Source organism: Nothobranchius furzeri, chromosome 4 (assembly GCF_043380555.1).
Source record: "Nothobranchius furzeri strain GRZ-AD chromosome 4, NfurGRZ-RIMD1, whole genome shotgun sequence".
In the NCBI taxonomy this organism is placed as follows: Eukaryota; Metazoa; Chordata; class Actinopteri; order Cyprinodontiformes; family Nothobranchiidae; genus Nothobranchius; species Nothobranchius furzeri.
This window is the reverse complement of record NC_091744.1, coordinates 16,545,732-16,573,697: the sequence shown is the minus strand read 5'-3', so window position 1 is coordinate 16,573,697 and position 27,966 is coordinate 16,545,732. Positions and strand designations below refer to the sequence as shown.

Sequence of the window (27,966 nt, the reverse complement as noted above, 5' to 3'; positions counted from 1 at the left end):
TTTAATGATCATGTCTAAGCGGCAGCTGTTACACACCTGCTTAGACTCTATTAAAACCTGGATGACTGGGAACTGTCGATAGCTGAATAAAGCTAAGACTTCCTCATCTATGTCCCAAACAAGCTGGTTTTAGGGCCCTACATGGATGAGCACCAACACATTGTTGATCTTCTTAGTACCTACACACAGCAGGTCCCTGAGGTCCAGTGATCAAAGCCTACTGGCTGTGCAGCACACCAGGCAATTTTTTAACCTTTGTTACACCAGATGAGTCAACTGAGAACTCATTCTCATTTACAAAGACGATCTGGCCAAGAAGCAGCAGCAACAGACACATCATTACATAGTTACATAAAAGAAAAACATATAAGATAAGATTTAAAAAAAATTAGACATAAAGGCAAAGGACTGTTCTCATATGCATTAAGTACAAGCAATCAAAACAGACTTAAAACTGTCTTTAAGTACTCAAGCAGGCAGAAGAACAAAGGTGACAGATCATTTGCTGCTGCGGCCCCCAGACTCTGGAACTCTCTCCCTCTGAGCCTGAGATCAGTGCACTCAGTGGTCTCCTTTAAAAAGCAGCCGAAAACTCCCTTGTTCAAGCTGGCTTTTGTATGACCTTCTTCACCACCTTGATCCACTATTTCCCTCATTCCCATTCATTTTCTCCTAGCCTTTCCCTGCATTTTTAACACAATTGTTGTTTTGTCTTCTAATTTTTTAATACATTTTCAAAGATGTTTTGTATTTTGAATTTTTTGTTCTTGTGAAGCGCCTTGTGATTTTAATCTCAAGAGGCACTAAATAAAAGATAATTTTCTTTCTTTCTCTTTCTTTTTCTTTCTTTCTTTCTTTCTTTCTTTCTTTCTTTCTTTCTTTCTTTCTTTCTTTCTTTCTTTCTTTCTTTCTTTCTTTCTTTCTTTCTTTCTTTCTTTCTTTCTTCCTTCTCGGAAGAATGATTAGAAGCTTGTTTAATCTTCTCTTCTCCGTGTCTGTTTCAATGACATCAGTTGTCCTGCACGTCTTTTAACACAAAACCTATAATAACTTTTGCCGCTGTTCAAAAATAAGTGCTTTCTTGGCATCCAAATATGTCTTGAAGATTCACAGATTTCATATCCATGGCACATATCAAACAGGATTAGAAAATAGCTTTTATAGCCCCATTAACTGCTTACATTTGTCTTATTTCTGGGGACTGTTGTCCAGAAGTAGATGGATGTGACTTAGGCTTCCTATGGAAGAGGACATTTGTAGCCTACACAAAGAACAGAAGGATAACGCACGATTGATATACTGTTCAGGTATTTTCAATAATTTTATTTCAGTGTTGTTTTCATACATGACTCCCATATACGGTTTGCTGTCATCTTTCCCTTTTTACCTGTCTTTTCCCCATCACACACTGCACAACAAGCTGCTATGGGCAGTGTAAAACAGCAGCCATGCGGCCCATGGTAAATACTTGGGACAGTCTCCAAAAAATAAGAAGAAACATTAATTAAAACGATCAAAGATTACAAGAATGTCAAGCTGCTTGGTGCCAAAATATTAAAAATTAAGTATTGTCAAAAATATTAAAAGATAATGTTAAGCTCACTTATTATTGTCTAATTTCTGCAAACACAAGGAAATAAGAAAAAAGCATTAAAAAGGTGAGCATTAAGATCAAAGTGGTGTTTTCAGTCAATCATGTTCATCATGGCTGCTTTAAATTTTGCTCTGAGTGCTGCTGCCATGGTAACATCCCAGGCTTTTTGATTTGCCCGCTGTTTTCTGATGCACGGTACATCCTTTAAAGCTGTTTGTCCTGCAGCATCATCATCGGTAACATGGCTCATTCATGCATGTACACACACAGGAAGGCCTTGATATATTGTCAGTACTGGGGGTCTGTTACTATAAACTAGATGTTCTGGTGATCGTGCATTTGTACTTGGCTCTGATATTTGCTTCTTTGTGCATGAATGGACATTTGAATATTTGCTCTTACACAAAGACAGCTGAAGTGGTCTGTATAATACGAATGCATTTACTCAACATATACACTATGAAATACACTTATTTTGCCAGAAGCTGTTAATGTAAACATTTATATTATGTAAATAAGAACTCTGACATCACCATAATGGCAGAATGTTCAGACACACAAACAACATTTAGTTGGACTCTAATGCGTTTAATTGGGTTTGATTTTGTGCATGGAGCAAAAGAGAACAAGACACAGTTATGTCACTGTCAGGTGCGCGCGTGTGTGTGTGTGTGTGTGTGTGTGTGTGTGTGTGTGTGTGTGTGTGTGTGTGTGTGTGTGTGTGAGCACATACATGACATACTGATTCTTAAATGTCCATGAAGCCATTCTCACAAAACCAAAAAAGCCCATGCGTCATGACCAGTAAAAGTCAAACAACACATTTGCAGCAACATACTTTTAGTAACATTTGCAACGTTGCAGTTTTTAGTTCTGTCCAACATCAAAATAGTTTTTTGCAAACATACTGAGTTCATAGCAAAAGTAATGAGTGGTCTGTGCTTAGTGGGGGTCAATCCATGTGTGAAAGTGATGTAACTTCCATCACTACATCAAGGCTGAAACAACTCTTCCACCATCAACTTATAAAGAAACCACCACAAATGAAACTATTACTCAATGAAAGAAGTATTATTCCAATATGGTGAGCTATCTGATTAGATTTTGCACCTAATTTCAGATCCAACATAAAGATCAAGACAAGATATGAGTGATGAGTGAGGTACCTTCATTCACCTCTTTCCACCCTTTCTGTTTTGACACAGGTTAAATGATTCAACCTTTAGCCTTTATATTCCTTGATCATTTAAAGGTGTGATTCACTGAAAAACCATTTTTAACCCTCCCACTGTCTTTATGGGTGACCCTGTGAGGATAGTTGACCATTGAGCAGGATTGATGGTTTATCCCTTGAGGTCGACGTGGCAGGGGTGAGGTGGTGCTCACTTCTCACCGCTGCCACATGGACCCAAGGGATGAACCATCAACCCTACACAACGGTCAGCTTTCCTCGAGGACTCACACCCATTGGGACAGTGGGAGGGTTAAATATTTTTTCTGATTATAATCAGTCACGCTGAGATTTTCATGCAGGCTGAACATGAAAACAGTCTCCTACACCTATCTCCTGCGTAAGCTTCTGACAGAAAATAGTTGGTGAAATGCTAGGATTGGAAAATCCTCACACTGTGATATCACACTGTGAATTAGCATTTATGGCCTCGCCCACTTTGACTCGTACCCACCCACAGGAAGGCTTTTTTTTTTTTGCAGCGAGGAGAGAGAAGGTGGAGAGTGTGTTGGTAATAGTGACCTTGAAACATGGCGGAAGGCATTCTGTTAGCCACTCAGAAGCAAGGTGTGTTCATACCATTAATAATAATGAGAAACCCTCCTGTTTTCAGCGCAGTTCTGCACCAGCAAACTTCTGCATCTCAGAACTGGAGCTTTTTTTTAAATTACTTATAAGGCATCGGCTTACAATAGAGACCGAAAATGTATTGAATAAACAAGTAAACTACACCTTTGATATCACTGATCACAGTTTAGACCTATCACTTATTTTCTGTGTGGAAACGTTTAAATTTCAATAACGGTTTATTTTTTCCATCAAATTTCACAATTTTTTCCTCTTACATGTTTCAATTATCATTTCTTGACCCTAAAACAAGATATTATGAAGTATAATCTACGTATCCCAGAAAGTATAGTTCATTTGTTTGGGTTAAATCATCTGTTGCCTATAACGAATTGCAATTTACAGAGTCTCTATGTATGAATTAAATCCAGTTTTTTTTTTACTTATTAATGTGTTTTGGCCTTGCATACAGTATTATGTAGTTATTATCTGCATGACTTTTTCTTATTCCCAGAATGACTTACACACATTTTCATGCACACAAACTACAGGCGATTCTACTGTAGCATACACCAATTAGATCTTCTCAAAATCACATTCTCATTTACTCATTTTTCTCAATAAGTACAGCACATGAAATGTATATTTAAAAGCTTAATTTTGTCCTGACAAACAACTGACTAACAGAAAAGCATAAAAGACCAATCCAAATCAAGAGGAGGACTGAGGTTTCCAGATGCCTCCTCTCAGACGGGAGTGGTCCTCCGATTGGATGCACAGTCTCCAGGCAGCATCTCTGTGCTGTTGTGCCCAGCTCCAGCTGTCAAGTCATCCACATCCACGTTAATCTTACTGTGTTTGAAAGGTAGCTGGTGAGAGTTTAAGGTGTACAGCATGAACTCTGAGCCCATGGTCACTGGTGTAGGCAACCCAGTCAAGGTGTCGACTTTAGACTCAACAAAGATGGGCGGATCCTGGTCACGTCCAAAAGTTGCTTGATAAGTGTTGGAGGCTGAGTCGCCTGCGCTGTGGTTGCTCCTGTTGCTGTAGCGACGGCTGCGGTAATAACGGTTACGGTAATAAGATGAGTTTCGGGAGATGGGAGGCTTAATGAGAGAAGGTCGGCCTCGAGTACGTAGCTGCCGGTGTTTTTCTATGAACACGTGCACCGCCAGGACACCCACCATCTCAGCCAGGACAAAGGACAGAGCTCCAAAATAAAAGGACCAGCCGTAGGAGTAGCTCTTCTTGTTGTCGCTCTGACTGGGGTCACCTGAGTTGGCTGATATGTACACTATGATGCCGATGATGTTACTGAGACCTGTGCATGGGGTTTGCAGAGAACAAGGTGTGAATTTAGGAGGACATGAAGAAACTGCTGAGCTAGAAGAAGACAGTCTTACAAAATAAAGACATTTGTAAAAAGAAAATGAAATTAGGTAAAAACTGAATAACCAGAGTACACAGTGTAGCTTTTACATTTTAAAGGATCTTTGCCATTTTGAAGTGTGCAAAAGTTGTAAATAAAAACTCTTTTATCAGATGCTTCTGTTCTGTTTGGATTAACAAAGTCTCCTCGCTATCCAGCCGGCTCATGGATCCCCTGAACAAATAAATGAATGAAGGTGAATGGAGGTACAAAAGTTATTTTCTAATTTGCTTTGCCTCATGCCCTGAGTTGCACATGTTGTACTTCAGTCAAAGCCGAATCACTACTTTCCCCAGCGTAGCTGCTACTTGTTTTCTCCACATTTAATGCTCCATCTTTTGTCCTGGAAGGAGGATGTGAATCCCACTCTTATGACATAAATTTGGTGACACAATCAGCTTGAGTTCTCTATGCCTTTTAACACATAACCTAAAATAAATTTAGCATCTGTTCAAAAATAAGAGCTTTGTTGGCATCAAAATGTCTCTTAAAAAATGACATTTACAGGAAAATCCACTTTTTGGAGCTTTTTACCATGTGATATTATTATTTACTCAAGAAAAAATAAATCCTACCTATTTTTGGCTGCATTTATGCATTAGCCCATTTCAGCTGCAAATTTAGCATTTTACTTTGAAAATCCTGTAAAGTCGTCATCACGCCCTGCTCCTTTCCCAGAAACTAGCCACTGGTCTGAAACCCGTCTCCCCTGGCCAGCACAGGATAGGTAGCTTAGACGACTGGTAGTCCAGTGGTTAGTGTGCCCAGGCAGACAACTGGTCTACCATAGCCCGTACAGCAACAGACGTGTAAGACACTGTTGTAGGCACATCTTGTCAAAGCAGACGTGGGCGGAGTTTCATTAATATTTCATTAATATTTCTGCCCAATGAATGGTTTCTAAATAATAATATATACATGCAATGCTGTGAGTTTTAGGTTTGCTGGGCTTAGACTAGTCTTTGGCCCATCAGTCCTAAAAGATGTGAACTCTTTTTTTTCTGAACTGAGGCTTGTCAAATAAATGATGTTTACTCAGAAATACATTTCCTTTGACTGAAAGAATAATGTGTGTGTGTGTGTGTGTGTGTGTGTGTGTGTGTGTGTGTGTGTGTGTGTCTGACCTGCAGAAACAAAGAGGATACCAGCACACAGAATGACGTTGTAGCGTGACTTGTAGAACTCGCTGGCAGCTACACATAAACCCCCAAGAAACAGCAACCCCACACTAAGGATTGGGAAGAGGCTGGAAGCCCGCACTGCTCCTGAGGTGGAAGAGCGACATTTTCATTTTCATGACATGAGAAATTTGCCTGTGACTACACTTGTCAAATCTCACAGTTAGTCTCATTTGTTACTTACGGAGTAAATACTCTGCTGCGTCCTGCTCGTAGTCTGCATCATCTGGAAAATGGTCAATGTTTTTGCAAACACCTCGAAATATTCCTGCAGGAAACCAAAAGTATCCATCTATGTTCACAGTATATATAAATAAAAATTGGTCAGAGATAAGTGTGATGTTTTCCACCTGAGGATCTGCTTTGAATTGATTATTACCAGTTTAGGAGACTTTTGAGTGTCCTAAAGTAAACTGCAGAATCTTTTCCTGGTTATCAGTCTGTGGCCAAAACATCTAAGTCCTTTACTGGCATGTTTTTATCCATAATATCTCTTTAAAATCACTTGTTTTCCTCAATCAGAGACAGAAAATATCCAAAAGCTCCACTTAAACTATTAAAGACCAAGTTCACTTGTTTTTCCAACACATTTGCAGTGATCTCTAGCATAAATTAATGCCTTTTGAGTCGATCTCTGTGGGGAAAAAAGCTGTGGCGCCCCTGTTTCAGGAAGTAGAAGTTAGCCAAAGCAAAGATGAGCTTCAGACGACATGTTTTAGAGTCTCATTTTCTTATGTTTGGACATCTTGCCTCTGACTGGCTAATAGCGACACAACTCTACCACTGACTCTGTTTGCTCTGCAACATTGATGTTTTATCTCCACAAAAAAACACAAGCTTGAAGGAGTTCTGCCATGTTGTGGAGGTGCTAATGCTAACGGTTAGCTTCTACTAATCGAGACATTCTCTCTCTCCTGGATACCAAACCAACATCAGACATCCCCATTGTGAGTCAAGATGGATGAGGTGGCTAATGCAGAAAATTGGGGTAGAAGACTAATTTGATGTTTGGCCAGCATGTTAAACTCAAAGTGAACGATTATATTTTAAAAATAGTAAATAATTACATTTTTCATAATGAACTTGGTCTGTAAGTAACCCATACACTTCTTGGCCAACAAAAGTCACTGCCAAAAAAAGGTCACACACACTAAAGCCTACTTACTGCACACTGGAAGCGTCAGCGGAGCGGAACATCACTGTTTCAAATAGAATCCATTATAATCTATGGGGGTGATTTAAATCAGCCACGACACAGACATTTTAAAGCACATCCCAGAAGCAGTGCATCGCGCTGCTAAAGATAAGTTTGGGTTCTATTTTTGCAGTCGCTTCTGGGATGTGACAATTTCCACAGTTAACACAGGGCTGGACAGGAAATCACACAGGGTTTTCAGTGTCTCAGACTGCAGGTTTACTGGTGGTTCCCAGAATATCTAAAATTAGGATGGGAGGCAGATCTTTTAATTATCAGGCTCCTCTCCTGTGGAACCAGCTCCCAGCTTTAGTCCGTGAGGCAGACACTTTGTCTACTTTTAAGAATAGGCTTAAAACATTTTCATTTGATAGGGCCTATGGTTAAAATCTGATGTTAGCCTAGATCTGGACAAGTGGGGGAGTAGAGGGAGGTGGAGTGTACAGTCAGTAAAGACGGCTCTCCCTTGCCGTGCCTCCAACATGCCTACATCTAAATAGGATAGATTATCCTGAGTTATCTCTGTAGTTATGCTGCTATAGGCTTAGACTGCTGGAGGACACACTGACCACTTTCCACACTCTACTAATTTCTTCTACAGTCTGCTCTTTAACTGTATTACTTTCTGCAATTTCAGCTGTTAACTTTATTTTCTCTCTAAGTGTTTTTCTCCCCAGAAGAAGCTACAACGATGTTCTGCTGAGCTGTGGTGGCCGCATGGAGGGGGCCAACGTCTAGCACACTGCTGCTAACCACTTAAACATTCTCCCTCTCCTGATAACTTTTTGCTTTCCTTGACATTGGACGTGCTACTACTAGTTTATCCATTTAATTAGAGATCCACTAGGATAAATACAATAAAGTTTATCTCACCAAATAGAATATTTACTAAGACATCACAATATAACTGTAGACACATTATTGTGTGTGTGTGTGTGTGTGTGTGTGTGTGTGTGTGTGTGTGTGTGTGTGTGTGTGTGTGTGTCTGCTCTGTCTTCTCGATCCCCAGTGAGTCGTGGAGGATGGCTGCTTATACTGAGCCAGGATTCTCTTGAGGTTTCTTCCTGTTAAAAGGGAGTTTTCCTCTCCACTGTCGCTTTATGCTTGCTTAGTATGAGGATTGCTGTTGATGCAATTTACTGGGTTCCTTATATAGGACACATTATTTCTGATTGGCTTAATGAACTGTGAATTGGAATGTTTATTATGTGAAGTGCCTTGAGACGACTCTTGTGATTTGGCGCTATATAAATAAACTTGATTTGAATTGAATTGAAAATCCCCAGTAATATCAAACATGATTTCCTTCTCTTTTGTTTAATGGCGGTCAGCATAAACTCGAGGGATTTTTTGATCTCATGAGTCAAGCGAGGAGCACAGTGGAGAAGCCGACTTGCGGCTGAGACTCTCGGTGTGCACTGGAGTCCAGCGATTGCCGCGAATAAACCTTTCCACTGCCGTTCCACACCGCTGATGCTTCCAGTGTGCAGTAGGGGTAATATTTTGTTGGACAGCCTTTATCTTTGATTACAGCACACATTTGCTGTGATATTGTTTTTATAAGCTTCTGCAAATCAGATTTATTTCCAGCCGGTGTTGCATTCATGTTTCACCAAGATCTTGCATTGATGATGGTAGTGTCTTACCGCTGCACAAAGCCTTCTCCAGCACACCCCAAAGATTCATTGGGTTAAGGTCTTGACTCTGTGGTGGCCAATCCATGTGTGAAAATCATGTCTCATGCTCCCTGAAACACTCTTTCACTATCTGAGCCTAGTGAATCCTGGCATTGCCTTCTTGGAATATGCCTGTGCCATCAGGGAAGATGGAATAATCTGGTCATTCAGGATATTCAGGTAGTCAGCTGACCTCATCCTTGCACATCCTGTTGCTGAACCTAGACCTGACCAACTGCAGCAACCCCATATCATAACACTGCCCCCACAGCTTGTACAGTAGGCACTAGGCATGATGGTTACCCTGATGCACCCATCTTTCTGGAACAGGGTCCATCTGGACTCATTAGACCACATGACCCTCTGAGGAAAAACTTAAAACCTTGTGTGTGTCCTGGCTCTTTATTTAACAGGATGATGCTGATGGAGACTCACACCTAAAGGCCTTTTGTCTGATGAGTGTGAACCAACACCAGATCAAAGCTCAGCTGGACTCGAGCTTCCTGCTTCTGCTCTGCTGTGCCTTTCAACACTTACACACACAGGATCAAATCGATCAGCCTGTCCCTATGAGCCACAATGATTGACCCAAATCAGTGATGGTGGGGCTTGGTAGTCATGGTTACCAAAACACCACTCATTCATTCCATAGCTACAGCTTGACTGTGTTAACAAACCAAACGAGAAATCATATTGTTGTTTTCTTGACTGTGGGACTAAATGTCATTTTTCAATACTTGATGTCTTTTGTTTCAGTGGCTGCTTCTTTTTAAAAGCATTCCAGAGTAAAACCAGTGACTTATGGTCATTTTCTGCAAAAGTAGGCAAACATAAATCCAGAAAGTGGAAGTAATGAGAGAATTTTATTGAGTAATTTTAATGGTGTGTGTGTGTGTGTGTGTGTGTGTGTGTGTGTGTGTGTGTGTGTGTGTGTGTGTGTGTGTGTGTGTGTGTGTGTGTGTGTGTGTGTCTTACCCTCAGTGCAGCAGGTCCTCCACAGACCAGAGTGGGTCAGGACCTCCTCGTTCTTGTGGACGGTCTCATTGTCATTCAGGTTCTTGGAGCGGCACACCCCACGGGAGTACAGCCAGTAGTCCGTGCCTACCGCGATCGTCATGAGGCTGAAGGCGCAGAAAGCTCCTGCCGTGGTCAGCAGCATCATCATTCCCCGATTACAAACCCTCATCCTGGCCCACCCTCCTCCCCTTCGTCCTCAGAAAAAGAGCAGTCCAGCTGAGGATGAGTCCTTGCTGGATTTAGAAAAACTCTTCTTCTCGTGTCTCCGGTCGGCTGCAGGAAGTGCAGATTTAAGGCGCATCGTTCGCTGCGCTGAGTTCAAAAAGTTGCGTAACTTGTTGCTGCGAATATCAAACTTGGCTGAAATAGTTGATAGTTTTCCATGTCAGAAAGGAGGAGCAGCTGTCCTGTCAGAAGAACAGTCAAACGAGTGGAGAAGAAGTTTGGAGAAAAAACCGTCAGCATCGTTTCTCTGAACTGGTTTAGTGCGAGTCCAGAAACTCCGCCTGCCAGTGTGTGTGTGTGTGTGTGTGTGTGTGTGCGCGCGCGCGCGCGCACGACATTCAATTTGATGACAAAGAGCAGCCTGAAGCTGTCCGTCAGTTCAGCACCATGGACAGCTGCTCAGTGAAACTGCAGTTTCATTCTTTTATCCTTCTGAGACCCAGACAAAGTGTCTTCAACTTCCTTTTTTATATGATTTCCATTCTATTTAGACTAAATAAACACCTTAACATTTTTTAAAACTTTTTTTAATTTTACTTTAACAGCATGTCCAACAGGACGACTTCCATCTAACTACAGATTGACTAAAAAGTAAAATCTTATCTAATTTGATCAACAAATAAAACTCATGTTCTTGGTCTTCTGTTGCTTGTTACTTGGAATGACGACAACTCATGGACTTAGTTAAAAAGTGAGCTGAACTAGTGAACCATAGCTCTTCATTTGTTCTTCATCTTGATAATAATCCTGAAAGTTTGTTTTCTTCAGTTCACATCATGTATGTTTTGCCACTGCAGCCCTTCTTTCTGCATGCTTGATGTCCATCATCACAGCGTGTGCCTGGCTTCTAGTGTGCACACCAATGGTATAAATACACTAAAATGGTCCTAGTGCCCACCACAATAGACATTTATAAAAGCATAAATATTTAACTGTTTTCAGAAGTAAAATATTGTTAACATTTTAATAAACAATATTATAAATGATTATTTTAGTAAAAATAGCAAAAGATAAAGATTTTTTTACTTACTTATACTCTTTCCATAAAATGTTGTTACTGGTAAGCCAGCCATATTGACTGAGGAAAGATGAGACTTGCCGGCATGTGAACGTAACAAACGATGCATCACTGGGAAGCCCAGGACGTCCTCTAAAGAGCACTGTAGGGCTAAATGGGGTAGCTCAAAAGAGTGAAAGAAGACAAAGGTGAACAAAATGTCCACTATAAAGGACACAATTGACTACGCCAGGTCTCAGGAGGCTATGGCTGTTTTATGCTACGATTACACACACAAATAAATAAATAAAGCATATTTTCCATTTACTTTTTCCATTTTTGTTCAGGTTGAAAGAGCTGGAACAGAATCATGACAACAATCTGAGTGAACTATGCTGCTTTTTTGCTGTAACTTGTCCCTAAAACACCTCCAGTTTTCTTTGGCTGAGGGTTTACATCCCAGAATGTTTGGATTTTCCTGAAGAGAAAACATCAGTTCATATTTTCTCAAACGCTGAACAGACTTCTGCATCAACCCTAAAGGACCAACTGTAACGTAACATTTGGACAATGGAAAAAATAAAATTAAGACAATTTAAAATCAGACACTTAAGAAAATAATATTTTTCATTCGATTTTCTAAATTATTATGAGGGACAAAAATTGACTGATGTGACTGTTTCATGATTCAGTTAATCTCAGTTGGATTCGGGATTATTTTGGTGCCATATGCGCTCCATCGTCAATGTCAACTACCAAAACATTTAGGAAACTGAGCTGAAATCAACAAGCAGCTTTCTGGCACAACTCAAGTTTTGGAGTTTATCCAAAATAAAATAGCTACTACAGCCAATCAGTATTGGGGACAATAGACTACAACTCAGTCACAAATAGCAAATATCAGAAGCAGTAGTAGTTGAGGAATCCCTTTGTGTGAGATTCTGCACTTTTTCCAGATGTCACCTAATTTCTATAATCCCATCATGTCTTAACCGTTTACCTGCCTGGCCAACCAACTGGTAGAGCATATCTAAAGTCCTTACATTTCACTGAAGCTTTGCCCCTCCCACTGTCCTAATGGGTGACTCCGCGAGGAAAGTTGACCACTGAGCAGGGTTGATGGTTTATCCCTTGGGTCCATGTGGCAGGGGTGAGGAGTGAGCACCACCTCACCCCTGCCACATGGACCCAAGGCATAAACCATCAACCCTGCTCAGTGGTCAACTTTCCTCGCGGGGTCACCCATTAGGACAGTGGGAGGGTTAAATGAACTTAACAGGAAGAATGTGGATTTGATTGAAAAAAAATGCATAACATTATTGCATTGCATCATTACCATTGTATCTTTACATTGATTAATTTACATTACACTAAAGACCTTATTGCTTCAAATCAAAAATGTAAAACTGGAATGTTTCATAGCTTTTTTCTTCGTCAGGAAGTTATAGGGTTAAAACAATAGGCCATTAATTAAAAAATCCATTAAAATATATAAATGACTCTTGAGTTCATACAAAACTAAGTTTGGTAGAAATGTTCTGGAGAAGGGGGAAATGTCCAGATCTAAAAAGATTAGTGGCTAGAAAGAGAAGGAAGAAAGGACCAAATCTTAAGAATAAATCACCCAAATCAGGCTACTGATATTTTGGTGTTTCTATCCATGTGGAAATCCACAGGAGGTCAAACGGCTGGTGTCCTGGAGCAGCCACAACAACCTGGTGCTACATGCACAGAAGACAGCAGAGGTTGTTGAGGACTTTAGGAAGCACACAGTGCCACTCTCTTCATAACCTTGTCTGACTCTCCCATAAAGATGGTGAACTCATGTTGCTTCCTAGACACCACCATCACCCAGAACCTCAAGTGGGAGCCCACCATCACCTCCATCATAAAAAAGGTCCAGCAGAAGATGTACTTCCTGAAGCAGCTGAAGAAATTTAACCTATCAGCACAGTTGATGAGGCAGTTCTACATCCTCACCTCTTCAATCACCGTGTGGTATGCTGGAGTTACCATCAAGGACAAGAAGAGGCTGCAGCGTGTCATGCGCTCTGCTCAGAAGGTCATTGGCTGCAAACTCTCCACCATACAAGACCTGTACACCTCCAGGACATTGAAGCGTCCAGGTTGGATCTCAGCAGACCCATCTCATCCTGGAAACTGTCTTCTCGACTCGTTCCCATCTGACAGGAGGTTCCGATCCATTCAGACCAGAACCTCTCGCCACAAAAACAGTTTCTTCCCTTCTGCGGTCGGACTCACGAATGACAATCGTGGCCCTGCTCACTCCAGCTGCTTTGTTTCAGTCACATGACCCTAGTGTTGTGTTTGCACCTGAACCCACTCTGACCAGTACCTACACTGACTTGTTGTATAAAGTAGCTGCTTCTCTAATTATTGATTCCCTGTATTATTAACATTTCATTGTGATATTTCTTAATTCTAATTTTGCTGATCATTTATTCTTTCTTGCAAGAACCACAGTACTTTCCTGACGATGTGATTCTTACACATATGGCAGTAAAACCCCTCTGATTCTGACTCATATCAAACATCAGTTAAAGTTTCTAAAGAAATCACAGATTTACAACAGCTTCATAATTATTTATTTAATGTTCAATTTGTACATGTCTCCTACTCATAGGTAAAGATGACGCATGCATCAGATGTCCTTTATTTCTTCAGGTTGTCTCGTACTCTTGACCTCCTTCCTTTTGCATAGTAAATCTCCCTCATTTCCTAATCTTTCCTAAACTATTTTACTTATTTGAAAAGTATGTATGGGTGAATGGGAGTACTGGGGGGGGGGGGGGGGGATTAATAAATGGAGAAAATATAAAGGTTCAAAGCGAGGGGAGGAGATGATTGGGAGGGAAATGGTTAAGGATAAAAGATGTGAAGGAAAAAATGAAAACTGGGATGGGAGTGTGTATATTTGTACAATAACATGAGAAACAATCCTAGCTCAAGAACTCATTCCAATTTACACACACAAACACAAATCATACAGAAGTTCACGTTTGACGTTGCTTTTTACAGCTTCATATTTTCTCAGCCATACAGTCTTTGTCTGGAGCTTTGAAGAGCCTGATGTGAGCAGGTCTTTCAGAAGGAACGTGGATTTTTACATTCATAACATCTCATGAGGGTTTTCCCCTCAGAGATGTTGAAAATGACTCATAAACACACTGCTGCACCAAAGAACATGCACACTGGAACTCCCCCCACAAGAACTGTATGGGCCTGGAGAGCACTAACCCACTGCACCATGGAGGAAAGAGAAGAAGTGATCTGGTAAGACACATTTTCACATACCACTGTCAAAATGGACCCAAGGTTTTATTTTTTGCATCAACTTGGAAGACAAGGCATGCTTAAGACTAAGTACAGGACTAGCTTAGACATGAGGTTATAAATCAGGACCATCATAGTTCTAAACCTTCCTTCTCTTCTAAATTGTAGCCTCCAGACGCACGTGTGTGTGTGTGTGTGTGTGTGTGTGTGTGTGTGTGTGTGTGTGTGTGTGTGTGTGTGTGTGTGTGTGAGCACATACATGACATACTGATTCTTAAATGTCCATGAAGCCATTCTCACAAAACCAAAAAGGCCCATGCATCATGACCAGTAAAAGTCAAAGTTGCACATTTATAATAGTGAAGTCTTGAGCGTTTCCTGGAAACCAGCTTGTTTTGGTGCATCCCTCTATCTGCATTTGTATGTTTAAACTTTTCTTCATTTGTTTATGGAAGTCCTGACTTATGATTGCAGCCCACTCTGGGTGTTTTTTGAGGATTGATTTAAAGAAGAGTGTATGTTTGTATGTTAGTCCTAAAGGATCTTCTGACATCCTTTAACTCTGCAGTCAGAGATGCTAGGGTTTCCTATTTCTCCAACCTGGTGTCCCATAGCAAAGAGAACCCCAAGGTGCTGTTTAACACCATCAGCAGCATCGTGTCTCCTGCCTCTCCTTCAGCCTCCATCCACTCTGTTGCAGACTGTGAGAACTTTCTGTCTTTCTTTGTGGACAAAGTCAGTAATGTTAGATCTGGCATCTCTCCTTCAGCCTTATCGCTGCCTCTCCCAACTCCAACCAGGCCAATCATCCTAGATAGCTTTGCTCCTGTTTCTTTGCCTGAGTTAACCAAGCTAGTTAACTCTATGAAGACCTCTGCATGCCCCCTCGACATCTTACCCTCATCTTTGTTTAAAAGTGCTTTTCAGTCCATCGGTCCCAGAGTGCTCTCTATAATTAATGCTTCTCTGGTTTCTGGTCAGGTCCCTGCTTACTTTAAGAATGCTGTAACCCACCCACTTTTTATAAAACCGAGTCTTGACCCCTCTCTCCATAGCAGCTTCAGACCCATCTCTAAACTTCCGTTCATCTCCAAGATCTTGGAAAAGGTTGTGGCTAAACAACTCACAGCTGCTCTTGATCAACATAACATCTATGATAGCTTCCAGTCAGGTTTTCGTAGAGCTCATTCTACTGAAACAGCTCTTCTTAGGGTCTCTAATGACCTTCTGACTCACAGTGATGCAGTGGACTGTTCTGTTCTGGTCCTGCTGGACCTGACTGCAGCCTTTGACACTGTTGACCATCACCTGCTACTGGAGAGGCTGAGAGACTGGGTAGGCCTATCAGGAACTGCTCTGGAGTGGTTCTCTTATCTGTCTGTGTTCCTTTTCTGTGGCCGTCTCCAAGTTTAGGCCCTCCACCACCTCTCTTACCCATGGTGTCCCACAAGGTTCTGTGCTGGGGCCTCTGCTCTTCCTCCTCTATCTGCTTCCTCTTCAGCACATCCTGAGCTCCTTCAAGGGAATCTCCTACCATCTTTATGCAGATGACATCCAACTGTACATCTCCTTTAAGCCTCATGAGATGTCTAAGCTGCAGCTGTTACACACCTGCTTAGACTCTATCAAAACCTGGATGGATGGGAGCTTTCTACAGCTGATTGAAGATAAGACTGAGATCCTCATCTGTGCCCCAGACAAGCTGGTTCCCAAAGTCAGAGACTCTCTTGGTCAGCTTGCTTCTCACACCAAACCTTACGGCAGGAATCTTGGCATGACCTTTGACCCAGCTCTCACCCTGGATTCTCATGTCAGTTCTCTTGTTCGCTCTTCCTTCTTCCATCTCAGGAACATTGCTAAGCTGAGTCCCATTCTGTCCCGCTCTGAACCTGAGACGGTTCTCCACACCTTCATCTCCTCACGCTTAGACTACTGTAACTCTCTTTTCACGTGTCTGAGCAGAACCTCCCTGAACCGTCTACAGGTGGTTCAGAACGCCTGTGCTCGGCTTCTGACCAAGTCCTCCAAACACACCCACATCACCCCGCTTCTCCTCCAGCTTCACTGGCTGCCAGTCAACTTCAGGGTTCATTTCAAGATCCTGGTTCTGGTCTATAGGGCCTTACATGGACAAGCACCATCTTACATTGGTGATCTTCTTAGTCCCTACACCCCCAGCAGGTCCCTGAGGTCCAGTGATCAAAGCCTACTGGTTGTGCAGCACCAGGCTAAAGACCAAAGGTGACAGATCATGTGCTGCTGTGGTCCCCAGACTCTGGAACTCTCTCCCCCTGAGCCTGAGATCAGTGGACTCAGTGGTCTCCTTCAAAAAGCAGCTGAAGACTCACCTGTTCAAGCTGGCTTTTGTATGACCTTCTTCACCACTCTCTCTTTATTCTGCTCTCCCCACCTATTCCACCTTCCTCCATATCCACTGATTTCCCTCTTTCCTGTTCACACTCTCTCTTTCTTATCAATGTTTTTTTTCACAATTGTCTATTTTTTGCTCCTTTTAAATATATTTTTAACCATTTTTCTAAATTCTTTTTAATATTTTTACATTTTTTGTTTTTGTGAAACTCCTCCTGATTTTTATCTTGAGAGGTGCCATAGAAATGATATTTTTCTTCTTCTTCTAGTGGAGAGCTTCAACTTCCAGATGTGTGATGAGATTCAGGGAGAGCTCTTGATGAGATGGAGTAGTTCATGTGTGTGTGTGTGACAGATTCATGATGTCTCCTCAGACTTGTATGATAAACTCAGGGTTGGTGTAGGAGAAGCCCTGGAACTCATTTTGATCCAGATTCATGATGAAAAGCTTGTCTGTTGGCGTCAGCTCCACTGGCATCTTTGTGAACTCCTTGTCAAAGTTCCCAACATCTCGGCGGGATTTCTGGAACAGAGAAGATGGAGAAGTAAACATGTGCTGTTGGACAGGACTAACATTTGGGAAAAGGATTACATGACAGGCATTAGGAATAATTCAGAAAAGCACATAAATGAAGGGGAAAGGAAGAAGCAAGAATTTGAAGCACAGTTAAAGACAACAATGATCATCTGGAGTTGGAAAGATCAACGTAAAGTAAAAAAATACACTAGAAATGTTTAAAATTATTAATGGCATGCATTCATGAATGTTATACAAATTCTATATTTTTGTCAATGTTTCAACAGACTTGACATGAAAATGACATGAAATGTTGAAAACTTGAGTGCTTGGATCCAACATTTTTGACCCCAGAAAAGTGTGAGCATACAGCAGGAGTGTAATTTAGTGGATCAGCATGATAAATGAACCAAGGTGCTACACAGAGCTAAATGCTCGAGCTGTTTTAGATCATTTTAACTAATGTGTTAGAAAACCTAATCATGTATGTAATAAACAGCAACTGTGTGCAGGATTCTCATCTTGCAGCTAAAGCAAATATACTTAAGAGTTTTGTTAAAACTCCCCAAGACAAATAATTCAGCTCAATCACACATTTTTCAAATTGATAATAAAGAGCCTGATCCGGTTATCCAGTCTAGAAACATTTGGATTTTGAATGTTTTTCTAACTTTATCCCTACATTGTGGTGCTAAATTTGAAATAGTTTTTAAACTACTGGAGTTTTTTTGTGTGAGGAAACTTTTTAGGATATTGCTTTAAGTTTCATCTTTAATCCACAAAAAAAAAAAAAAAAAAATGAAATAAAAGAACTGATAAAGCAAAAACTGAAGAAATATGCAAGAGAAAAATTACTTTTCTAAGGCACACATAGAAATTTTAAATGCTTCTTGGTTGCACAATAGAATGTTTAATAATTAAAAAGGTGGAAGTAGCTGTGCATCAGCTGGTTTGTCTACAGCTTGAGCAACAGGTCATTGTTGGTTTGATTTTCACTTTCAGGAACCAGATTACTGGTGCATTTCATGAAAATTTAATAAAAAATGTACTATTGTAACACTTTGTGTCATTTGTTAGATTTGAACCTTTTGACATTTTGTTACCCATTTGTAAGAAGTGTTTAAAATCATAAAACTTTTGTAACAAATTAACAATAATAATCAAGTTTTGACTTGTGGATTTAAATCTGTAATTTTCAACACTGAAATAGGTGTAACGGTGTTTTAATTATTTGTGTAAAGAACATGATGTTAAATTAAAGTTTTGAGTTTTATCCTAAAATACAACTGGCCTAATCTGTAAAAAATAAAAAGCACACTACTGATTTCAGAAGAGACTGAGCAAAAGCCACTAAACAAACGCCAAACACACACTGCCAACAAACACAGAAAAACATTTAAGAGATGGAGAAGACCCAAACGGTGTCATATGCACATAGGTCCAAGACAAACTTCCAAAGAGAAAGATAACATTTTCCAGAACACAGCAGACAAGGATCAATACCAAACCAATGTACAACCAGAGGTGAGGTGAAGCAGCGAGCCCTCTGCAATATACACCCACACCACACACAAAGTTTTTAAATTCCTACCTCCTTCTCTGCTTTCATCAAAGGGCTTCCAGCTGAAATCAGGAGCAGCTGAAAATGTTTTCACCAATTTTTCAGCTAATAGTTGGAACACAAAGCAGGTGTGGGTTATTTTTTTCTTTACAATGTATGTGTAGATAATGTAATAATGAAAATATATAATTATTCTGGTTCAATAAAGCAGTTTAACAAAATGCAACCAAAAGTCCTCCTCCTTGAACCGTCACCTTATCGTGGTGGAGGAGTTTGAGTGCCCTAATGATCCTAGGAGCTATGTTGTCTGGGGCACTTTGTGCCCCCTGGTAGGGTCTCCCATGACAAATTGGTCTTAGGTGAAGGGTGAGACAAAGAACGGTTCACAGGATCTTTCATGGATGTAAATTCAAAGAGTCACAGTACCCGGCCCGGAGGGTTACCGGGGTCCCACCCTGGAGTCAGGCCTGGGGTTGGGGCCCGTGAGCGACCGTCTGGTGGCCGGGCTTTCACCCATGGGGCCCAGCCCGAACCGGATACATGGGCTCATCCAACTGTGGACCCACCACCCGCAGGAGGAACATGAAGGGTCCGGTGCAATGTGGATCGGGTGGCAGACCAAGGCGGGAGCCTTGGCGGTCCGATCCCCGGACAAGAAAACTGGTTTTTGGGACATGGAACGTCGCCTCTCTGGCGGGGAAGGAGCAGGAGCTTGTGGCAGAGGTTGAGCGGTACCGGCTAGATATAGTTGGACTCACCTCGACACATAGCATTGGCTCTGGAACCCAAGTCCTTGAGAGGGGTTGGACACTCTCCTTTGCTGGAGTTGCTCCGGGTGAGAGGTGGAGGGCTGGGGCTGGCTTTTTGTTAGCCCCAAGACTCTCTGCCTGTGTGTTTGGGTTTACCCCAGGGGACGAGAGGGTAGCTTCCCTGCGCCTTCGGGTCGGGGAACGGGTCCTAACTGTTGTTTGTGCTTATGGGCCAAATATCAGTTTGGAGTACCCACCCTTTTTTGAGTCCCTGGGATGAGTGCTAGATAGTGTTCCATCAGGGGACTCCATTGTCCTGCTGGGGGACTTCAATGCTCACGTGGGCAATGACAGCTTGACCTGGAGGGGTGTGATTGGGAGGAACGGCCCGCCTGATCTGAATTCTAGTGGTGTTTCGTTATTGGACTTCTGTGCAAGCCGCAGTTTGGCCATAACGAACACCATGTTCGAACATAAGGATGCCCTTCGGTACACTTGGTAACAGGGCAGCCTAGGTCGCAGGTCGATGATAGACTTTGTAGTCGTATCATCTGACCTGCGGCCGTATGTTTTGGACACCCGAGTGAAGAGAGGAGTGGAGCTGTCAACTGATCACCACCTGGTGGTGAGTTGGATCAGATGGCGGGGAAGATGCCGCGTAGACCTGGCAGACCCAAACGCATAGTGAGGGTCTGCTGGGAACGCCTGGCAGAAGAACTTGTTAAGACGGTCTTCAACTCCCACCTCCAGCAGAGCTTTGACCACGTCCCGAGAGCAGTGGGGGACATTGACTCCGAGTTGGCCTTGTTCCACTCTGCGATTGTTGAGGTGGCTGTTGCTAGCTGTGGTCGCAAGGTGGCCGGTGCCAGTTGTGGTGGCATCCCCCGTACTCGCTGGTGGACACCAGAGGTTCGGGGAGCCGTCAGGCTGAAGAAGGAGGCCTACAGGGCGTGGCTGGTCTGTGGGTCTCTGGAGGCAGCAGACAGGTACCGGATAGCCATGCGGGGTGCAGCAGTGGCAGTTGCTGAGGCAAAATCTCGAGCATGGGAGGAGTTTGGTGAGGCCATGGAGAAAGACTATCGATCGGCTCCAAAGAGGTTCTGGCAAACTGTCCGGCGCCTCAGGAGAGGAAGGCAGCAACTCGCTCACACTGTTTACAGTGGGGATGGGGAGCTGCTGATGTCAACTGGGGCAATAGTCGGACGGTGGAAGAAATACTTTGAGGAGCTCCTCAGTCCCACCTACGCGCATTCTGAGGAGGAACCAGAGCCGGGAGACCTGGGGATGGACTGTCCAATTTCGGGGGCAGAAGTTGCTGAGGTAGTCAAACAACTACACAGCGGCGGAGCCCCGGGGGTGGATGAGGTCCGTCCTGGGTATCTCAAGGCTATGGATGTTGTAGGGCTGTCATGGTTGACACGTCTCTGCAACATTGCATGGCCATCGTGGGCAGTTCCTGTGGAGTGGCAGACCGGGGTGGTGGTCCCCATCTTTAAGAAGGGTGACCTGAGGGTGTGTTCCAACTATAGGGGGATCACACTCCTCAGCGTCCCTGGAAAGGTCTACTCCAAGGTACTGGAGAGGAGGGTCCGATCGATAGTTGAATCTCAGATTGAGGAGGAGCAATGTGGTTTTCGTCCTGGCCGTGGAACTGTGGACCAGCTCTATACCCTTGCAAGGGTGATGGAGGGGGCATGGGAGTTTGCCCCACCAATCCACATGTGTTTTGTGGATTTGGAGAAGGCTTATGACCGTGTCCCCAGGGGCACCCTGTGGGGGATGCTCAAGGAGTATGGTGTGGGTGGCTTTCTGTTAAGGGCCATTCAGTCCCTTTACCAGAGGAGCGTGAGTTTGGTCCGCATAGCCGGTAGTAAGTCGGACCTGATCCCGGTGAGGGTTGAACTACGCCAGGGTTGCCCTTTGTCACCGGTTCTGTTCATTACCTTTATGGACAGAATTTCTAGGCGCAGCCATGGTGTGGAGTGTGTCGAGTTTGGTGGCAGGAGAATCTCGTCTCTGCTTTTTGCGGATGATGTGGTCCTCCTAGCTTCATCCAGCTCCAACCTTCAGCTCTTGCTGGGTAGGTTTGCGGCCGAGTGTGAAGCGGCTGGGATGAGGATCAGCACCTCCAAACCTGAGACCATGGTTCTCGACCGGAAAAGGGTGGCTTGCCAACTCCGGGTCGGGGGAGAGGTCCTACCTCAAGTGGAGGAGTTTAAGTATCTCGGGGTCTTGTTCCCGAGTGAGGGTAGGAGGGATCGGGAGATTGACAGGCGGATTGGTTCAGAGTCTGCAGTGATGCGGACGGTGAGCCGATCTGTCGTGGTGATGAGGGAGCTGAGCCAGAAAGCCAGGCTCTCGATTTACCGGTCGATCTACGTCCCAATCCTCACCTATGGTCATGAGCTTTGGGTAATGATCGAAAGAACGAGATCGCGGATACAAGCGGCCGAAATGAGTTTCCTCCGTAGGGTGGCCGGGCTCAGCCTTAGAGATAGGGTGAGGAACTCTCGGGAGGGACTCGGAGTAGAGCCACTGCTCCTCCAGATCGAAAGGAGCCAGTTGAGGTGGTTTGGGCATCTGGTCAGGATGCCTCCTGGACGCCTCCCCGGGGAGGTGTTTCGGGCATGTCCTGCCGGCAGGAGGCCCCCGGGTCGACCCAGGACACGGTGGAGAGGTTACATCTCCAATCTGGTCCGGGAACGCCTTGGGGTCCTGCCGGAGGAGCTGGTGGAGGTGACCGGGGAGAGGACAGTCTGGAGCTCCCTAGTTGGGATGCTGCCCCCGCGACCCGGATAAGCGGAGGAAGACGACGACAACGCAACCAACAGTCCTGAAAAGGTTAAATTATTTTCGGATATGTGGCAATGATTTATTTTTGCATTTTGATTTCTAGCAGGTTGTGTCATTATCTGTTTTATTTATTCTTTTTTTTCCTTTGGTTGTCATTTTTACTTGTTTGATAGCATCAAAAAATTAAGACGATAAAATAAATACTAAAGGGAAGATTAAGGAGATAAATAATAAACTAAATGAAAAAATATTTTTATAACTTTAATAAATAAATGAATAGTGTTCATTGATGGAGTATTTCATGCCAGGCTAAATCTTTATCTAACTTAACATGATGTGTGATCCCATCTATTGTCAGTGTGTGTTGTCATTTATATCCAGCTCCTCTGACACCAAACTTTAGCATTTTGCTAATGTTTGCTAATAGTAGCTTCTGGCAGGAACCTTTAATGTGATTTACTCCAGACATTAATGAGCTGTAGATGTTGGTCTAATTAAAACTTACTGAATGTTTCATTACAAATTGCCCACGAGATATTTTAACACACATACAGACAAAAACATAAACTGAAACATGATAAAATAGCATAATGACATTTAAATGACCACAGCTTAAGATTTACATACAAATATCACTTTAGGTCATATTAAGTAATAAAATGATAATCTGAAATGCTGCTTTTTATTATTTTGCTGCATTTGTTGGCACATGTATTCCCAAAAATGACAGCTTCAGACATCATTATATGAAAACAGCATATTGGATTTTCTAAGAACTTCTGATCGAAATGAGCAAACTGATGGTTGAGGTGTTGTGGCAACAGTAAGAAAGCAGACACAGCAGAAGTAGTCTGGCAGGCACCAGTAGGTATATTATCAGTTTCCAGTCATACAGAGCGTTTACACAATCCACAGTAACATCTCTTCCATCCAGGGACATCATATCCAAACATTTATGATATAGAAACCATCCCATATTATAATTATTCTCCGTTGTATCTCAAAAATGTATTTATCATAGTTACCATCATCACAATATGTTCTCACTGGTTTAACTCGGTAGAATCTTTGCATCTGTACCGTTCCCTTCCTGCCACCAGGGTTCATGATACAAGCTCAAAGAACAAGATTTGACACAGTTACCACCTTGCATCATGAACACAGTTACAAAAGTATAATACAACTCAGACAAATCTTTTACATATGAAAACCACGTTCCAAGCGTGTTATTATATTTTTCGGGAACAGACAGGGTCGGCTAAAATGATAATCAAACAGCAAAATGGCACAAGGTAGCTGCCCCTCACCACGGTTATTAAGAGCAGTGTTTTTCTACATCTGTGTGATGCTGAGCTGTGATTTGGCACTTCTGGAAATCCCTTCTCCTGTAGAATACTGGACTCACAGGACTGTAAATGATCAGGAAAAGTGCTCGAGGGTGGATGTTTACAAGCAAATAGATATGCTCTCTGTTCATGAAAACAGAGGAAAATGGAATGTGTGTTCTGGGAAAAATAAAACAAAACAATTTACAGTAAGGCGGGGGGGTGGGGGGTGGGGGGAAGATAAAAATCACTATCCTGATCCAGATTTTTAAATCTAGCTGATTTCACGTGAGAGGATCATAAACCAGCAAAACAAGAATGCAGGTACATTCACTACAACACTGAACAGAAGGTGTGTAAGTGTCCGATACTGCAGACAAAAGTAAAGCCAACACTGGGAAACCGATTAGCACTTAAACAATAATAGCAAAGCAAATGGGTCAGTTTTCACTTACACTGTATGCATTTACCAGCATGTGATTCATAATACACTCATCCACATCACTGATGGGTCGCCATAGTAAATATGCATGTACAGGAAGGGCGACACAGAGACGTTCACGTCGCACCGTGGCATCCACCTGCTGATGTAAGCAGCCAGGAAGCATTCAGACGCAGTGAATTACAACTCCACTAGGAGACGGAAACTCAGCCAGGACAGCTGATCAAACAGCCGATTCTTTACCCCACGATTATCTGATTTTCTGCATTTCCATCTGATCGTTTTTTGAATCAAAATAAATTATTTGTTTTCTTTCCAAAGGTCAGAAGAGTCTCTCTCTCTCTCCTCTTAGGAGTGATGGAGATGTTCTGCATGGAAACTAGAGCCGGGGCGACAAGGCTGGTAGAACTAAAGAGGGCTGATTACTTGAATCCTTTACAAAATTACATTACAAAATGAACATTAAACATAAAAATTTAAGGAAAAATATGACTGACTTCCAGCTTTATCTGGATCCATTTGACAAAAAGTAACTGAATAAAGTGACTTTAAACTGGATTCACTTCCTAAAGCTCTAAAAACAGCTAAATCAACAAAAATGGCTACTACACACGAGTTTAACTTGTGTATTTTATTACTACGAAGCATTTCTCTTTTTTTGTCATGTCCAAGCACCAACAATTTTTTTCTTTAAAACTCTTACACCTATTTTTCAGAGAATATTTTCTATTTGCAAATTGGTGCAGTGTTGTGTTCTGCTCAGTAGTGCAATGCGTGGATTTTGGAAGTTATGTTAAATATTTTCCTCAAATCCTTTTGAATTCACATAGAACTCATTTCATTGGTTCACTTAACTTGAATGACACCTTTAGCGATAACCATGAAAGGCTAGGAAAAGACAGAAAATTTGTGATTAATATTTCCCAGATCACTTGTTTCATTTTAACAATTTGTGCAGAAATCCACACATTTCAGCCTGCAGGAGAGTGGAGTCCAAACATTATTCGACAGCGAGCAGATTCATTTTCTCACCAACATCTGATTGTTGTTACAACTCTGGCACATATTTAGAAAGAAAACAAGTAAGTTAATTTCCCAAAATTTGCACTTATATATTTTAATTCTTTCAGACCTGAAACATGGAAAATGCCCCAGTGCTGCAGCAGGTCTCAATGGATTAAAGTCCCAGCTAGCTGAATGCAGCCTGGATATGACATCATGATATATTTGTTTTGTTTTGATCCATAAGGTATGCTTGTGAAGTGTGTAGGTGGTTGCTAAGGCAGCCCAGGGATGTGTCTCGTGGTCAGTGGGTTGGATGAATGTACACAGGGTTAACAAATGAGAAGCCATTGAACTCATCCTGGTCCAGGTTGGCTATAAGCTCCTGATCTGGGGGGGTCAGCTCTGGGGGGTGGCGTGTGAAAAAGCGATCAAAGTTCTCTGCCTCACGCCCACACTGCCATGGAGAGGAGAGAGATGGGAGGAATGGAGTGAGTTTGATGACAGGTGAAAGTAAAAAAAATAAATAAAATGAACAAAAAGGACAAGAAGAAGAGAAAAAAGAGAAATACAACTAAAACATGGTGTCAACCAATCAAATCACTCACAGCTAAAAACTGTGGAATAATTTCATTGGTCAAAATGGAAGCAGTGACATCACAGTTTCATCATTGGTGACAATGCTGACGAGTTTGTCAGAGTGGTGACCAATGGGTAAGGGGATGGTTGTGTTCTAGTGATGAGTGACCTCAGCGTTTCTATCACTTACCTGCAGGATTTCTTCTACAACTGGTGTGTGTGCATGAACTATGTGTGTGTGTGTGATTGGGTACGTGAATGTGTGTGCATGTATGTGTGAGCGCGCGTCCATTTGTGTGTGTGAGTGCGTGCGTGCGTGTGTGTGTGTGTGTGCATTTACTACTCACAGCTTTCGGTTTAAAAGGCGGCTGGACTTCTTTGTTCTCTAGCTTTTCCCAGTCGATGTAGCGGAAGAAGGCATGCTCCTTGATGTCTCGTTCCCCCTCTGGACCACATCCCAGACGCTTACCTGGGTGTTTGGTCATGAGCTGTAAAAAAACAAACACACACTGTAAAAAAACACACACACACACACACACACACACACACACACACACACACACACACACACACATACACACACACACACACACACACGCACACACGCACACACACACACACACACACACACACACACACAGAGGAGTTCACACATGCTTGTTTATATTTTGAAGTCACCATCTGTTTAAACCCATCTGAAGTGCGTGCTCATGCCGAAGGTGTTTTAACTCCAGCCTGTCAGTTATCCAGGTTCAGGGTTTAAATGCACAAATATTTATGCAAGACAGATGAAGGTACCCAGTAACAGCAGAATTTTCCAGAACCACTTAATGATCACACCTATTTAGGTGCTCACTGATGCATCCAACAGGTGCTTTGTGGCTCCATCCCACTTTCATATTAAAACCTAAAAGCACAACAGTTACCTGAAACTCCTAACCTGGCAAGCCAGACTAAATAAATGTATTATTTAGTCTGGCCATGCTCCATTGACGGCTCTCGGTTGTGGGGCGGGTTCTACCGTTGTCTTTCAAATGATCTCCGCATTCCACTGGACAATGAATGTGACATACTCTTGTTTCACTCTGTTGCATCATCCCACCCTCCAGGCATATAGAGTGCCCTGATTGGTCCACAAAGCAGATAAAGCTCTGTGATTTGTTCACTAAGCAGATAGAGCACTATGATTGGCCCACCATTATGGACCATTCACAGCTCTTTATGTGTTTGAAACCCCTCTAGAGAGCTGTGATTGGCTAGCCAGAGTCCTGGTAGGAGCTGCTGAGGTTCCAATGGAGCATGCCTAGACCAAACTTTGCAAAGCAAGAATTTGGTCTAGTTCACTAGGCTATGAAACTCCCACTAGAGACCACAGAAATACCCTTAGACTACAGCACTGTGAAAACATACAAAATAACATACTTTTCTTAATATTTAGCTTCCAAGCAGCCAGAATTTCCTGTAATCTTTTCAAGTAGTTATGGACAGTATTTCCTAAGAAAAGTGTTCTAAGAATCAGCTTGTTGGCGCCGTTGTTGTGTCAATCTTTGATGTTGTGACAAAGTGACCGGAGCCAGTCATCCTTTATACACACGAACAATTCATAGCTCAAAGCTAAACAGCTTAACATATAAAACATTCAAACACACAAATGGCTGGTGTTTGTTTTGTCAATATTCTCTTGTTTAAATGTCTTATTGGCCATTTTCCTGTTTCAACCAGAAACAGTTGGGGGTCACAAGCCTCTCCTGTAGTGATTTCATGAGTTGGATGCTAAAAAGTCTGAATTAATTCTAGATTAAAACCAATTTAAGTCCAGTTGCTATGTTAAGTAGCCACGTTTAACCAGTTAGGACCATTAACCCAACTGGAAGACCGTAGACTGAAGTGTGTGTCCTCACCCCCTTGCAGATAGCAACAGCTTCTTTAGACATGGACTTGGGGTAGGAGACATGATGCTCCATGATGGACTGGAACAACTCATCTTCATCCTCACCATCAAAAGGCGGCTGCAGAGGCACAAACACACTTTATCACCTTCAGTTTTTCAAGGATCAGGTTTATACTATGAATGCAAACAAACCTGTCCAGCAAGCATTTCATAAAGCAGCACTCCAAAGGCCCACCAGTCTACGGACTTCCCATAAGGCTGGTACGCTATGATCTATGAGGATTTAAAAAAACAAGCCTCAGACAGATTTCAAAACAAATCTTCAAAAAAATAA

General features: G+C 42.5%; 2 protein-coding genes across 3 annotated transcripts in view; both read right to left on the bottom strand.

Moving 5' to 3' along the window:
• Positions 1 to 1,007: 1,007 nt before the first annotated feature.
• Positions 1,008 to 12,181, bottom strand: cacng3a (calcium channel, voltage-dependent, gamma subunit 3a). Its single transcript, XM_015964204.3, has 4 exons — positions 9,846 to 12,181; positions 6,184 to 6,267; positions 5,946 to 6,086; positions 1,008 to 4,713 (listed from the first exon to the last, which is right to left on the bottom strand). The coding sequence occupies exons 1-4, from the start codon at positions 10,054 to 10,056 to the stop codon at positions 4,139 to 4,141; spliced, it is 1,011 nt and encodes a 336-aa protein (XP_015819690.1). The 5' UTR covers positions 10,057 to 12,181; the 3' UTR covers positions 1,008 to 4,138.
• Positions 12,182 to 13,692: 1,511 nt separating this feature from the next.
• Positions 13,693 to 27,966, bottom strand: part of LOC107388621 (protein kinase C beta type) — a 66,809-nt gene continuing 52,535 nt past the window's right edge. The window contains exons 14-17 of one of the 2 annotated variants that reach the window (XM_070550134.1): positions 27,825 to 27,905; positions 27,643 to 27,750; positions 26,089 to 26,229; positions 13,693 to 17,296 (exon numbers count right to left, since the gene is read on the bottom strand). In XM_070550134.1, the coding sequence (XP_070406235.1) occupies positions 17,144 to 17,296; positions 26,089 to 26,229; positions 27,643 to 27,750; positions 27,825 to 27,905 (483 nt within the window). In that variant the 3' untranslated portion in view covers positions 13,693 to 17,143. Of the gene's footprint in view, positions 17,297 to 23,240; positions 25,620 to 26,088; positions 26,230 to 27,642; positions 27,751 to 27,824; positions 27,906 to 27,966 lie in introns of those variants that run through there. The other variant, XM_070550133.1, reaches the window with a different exon arrangement.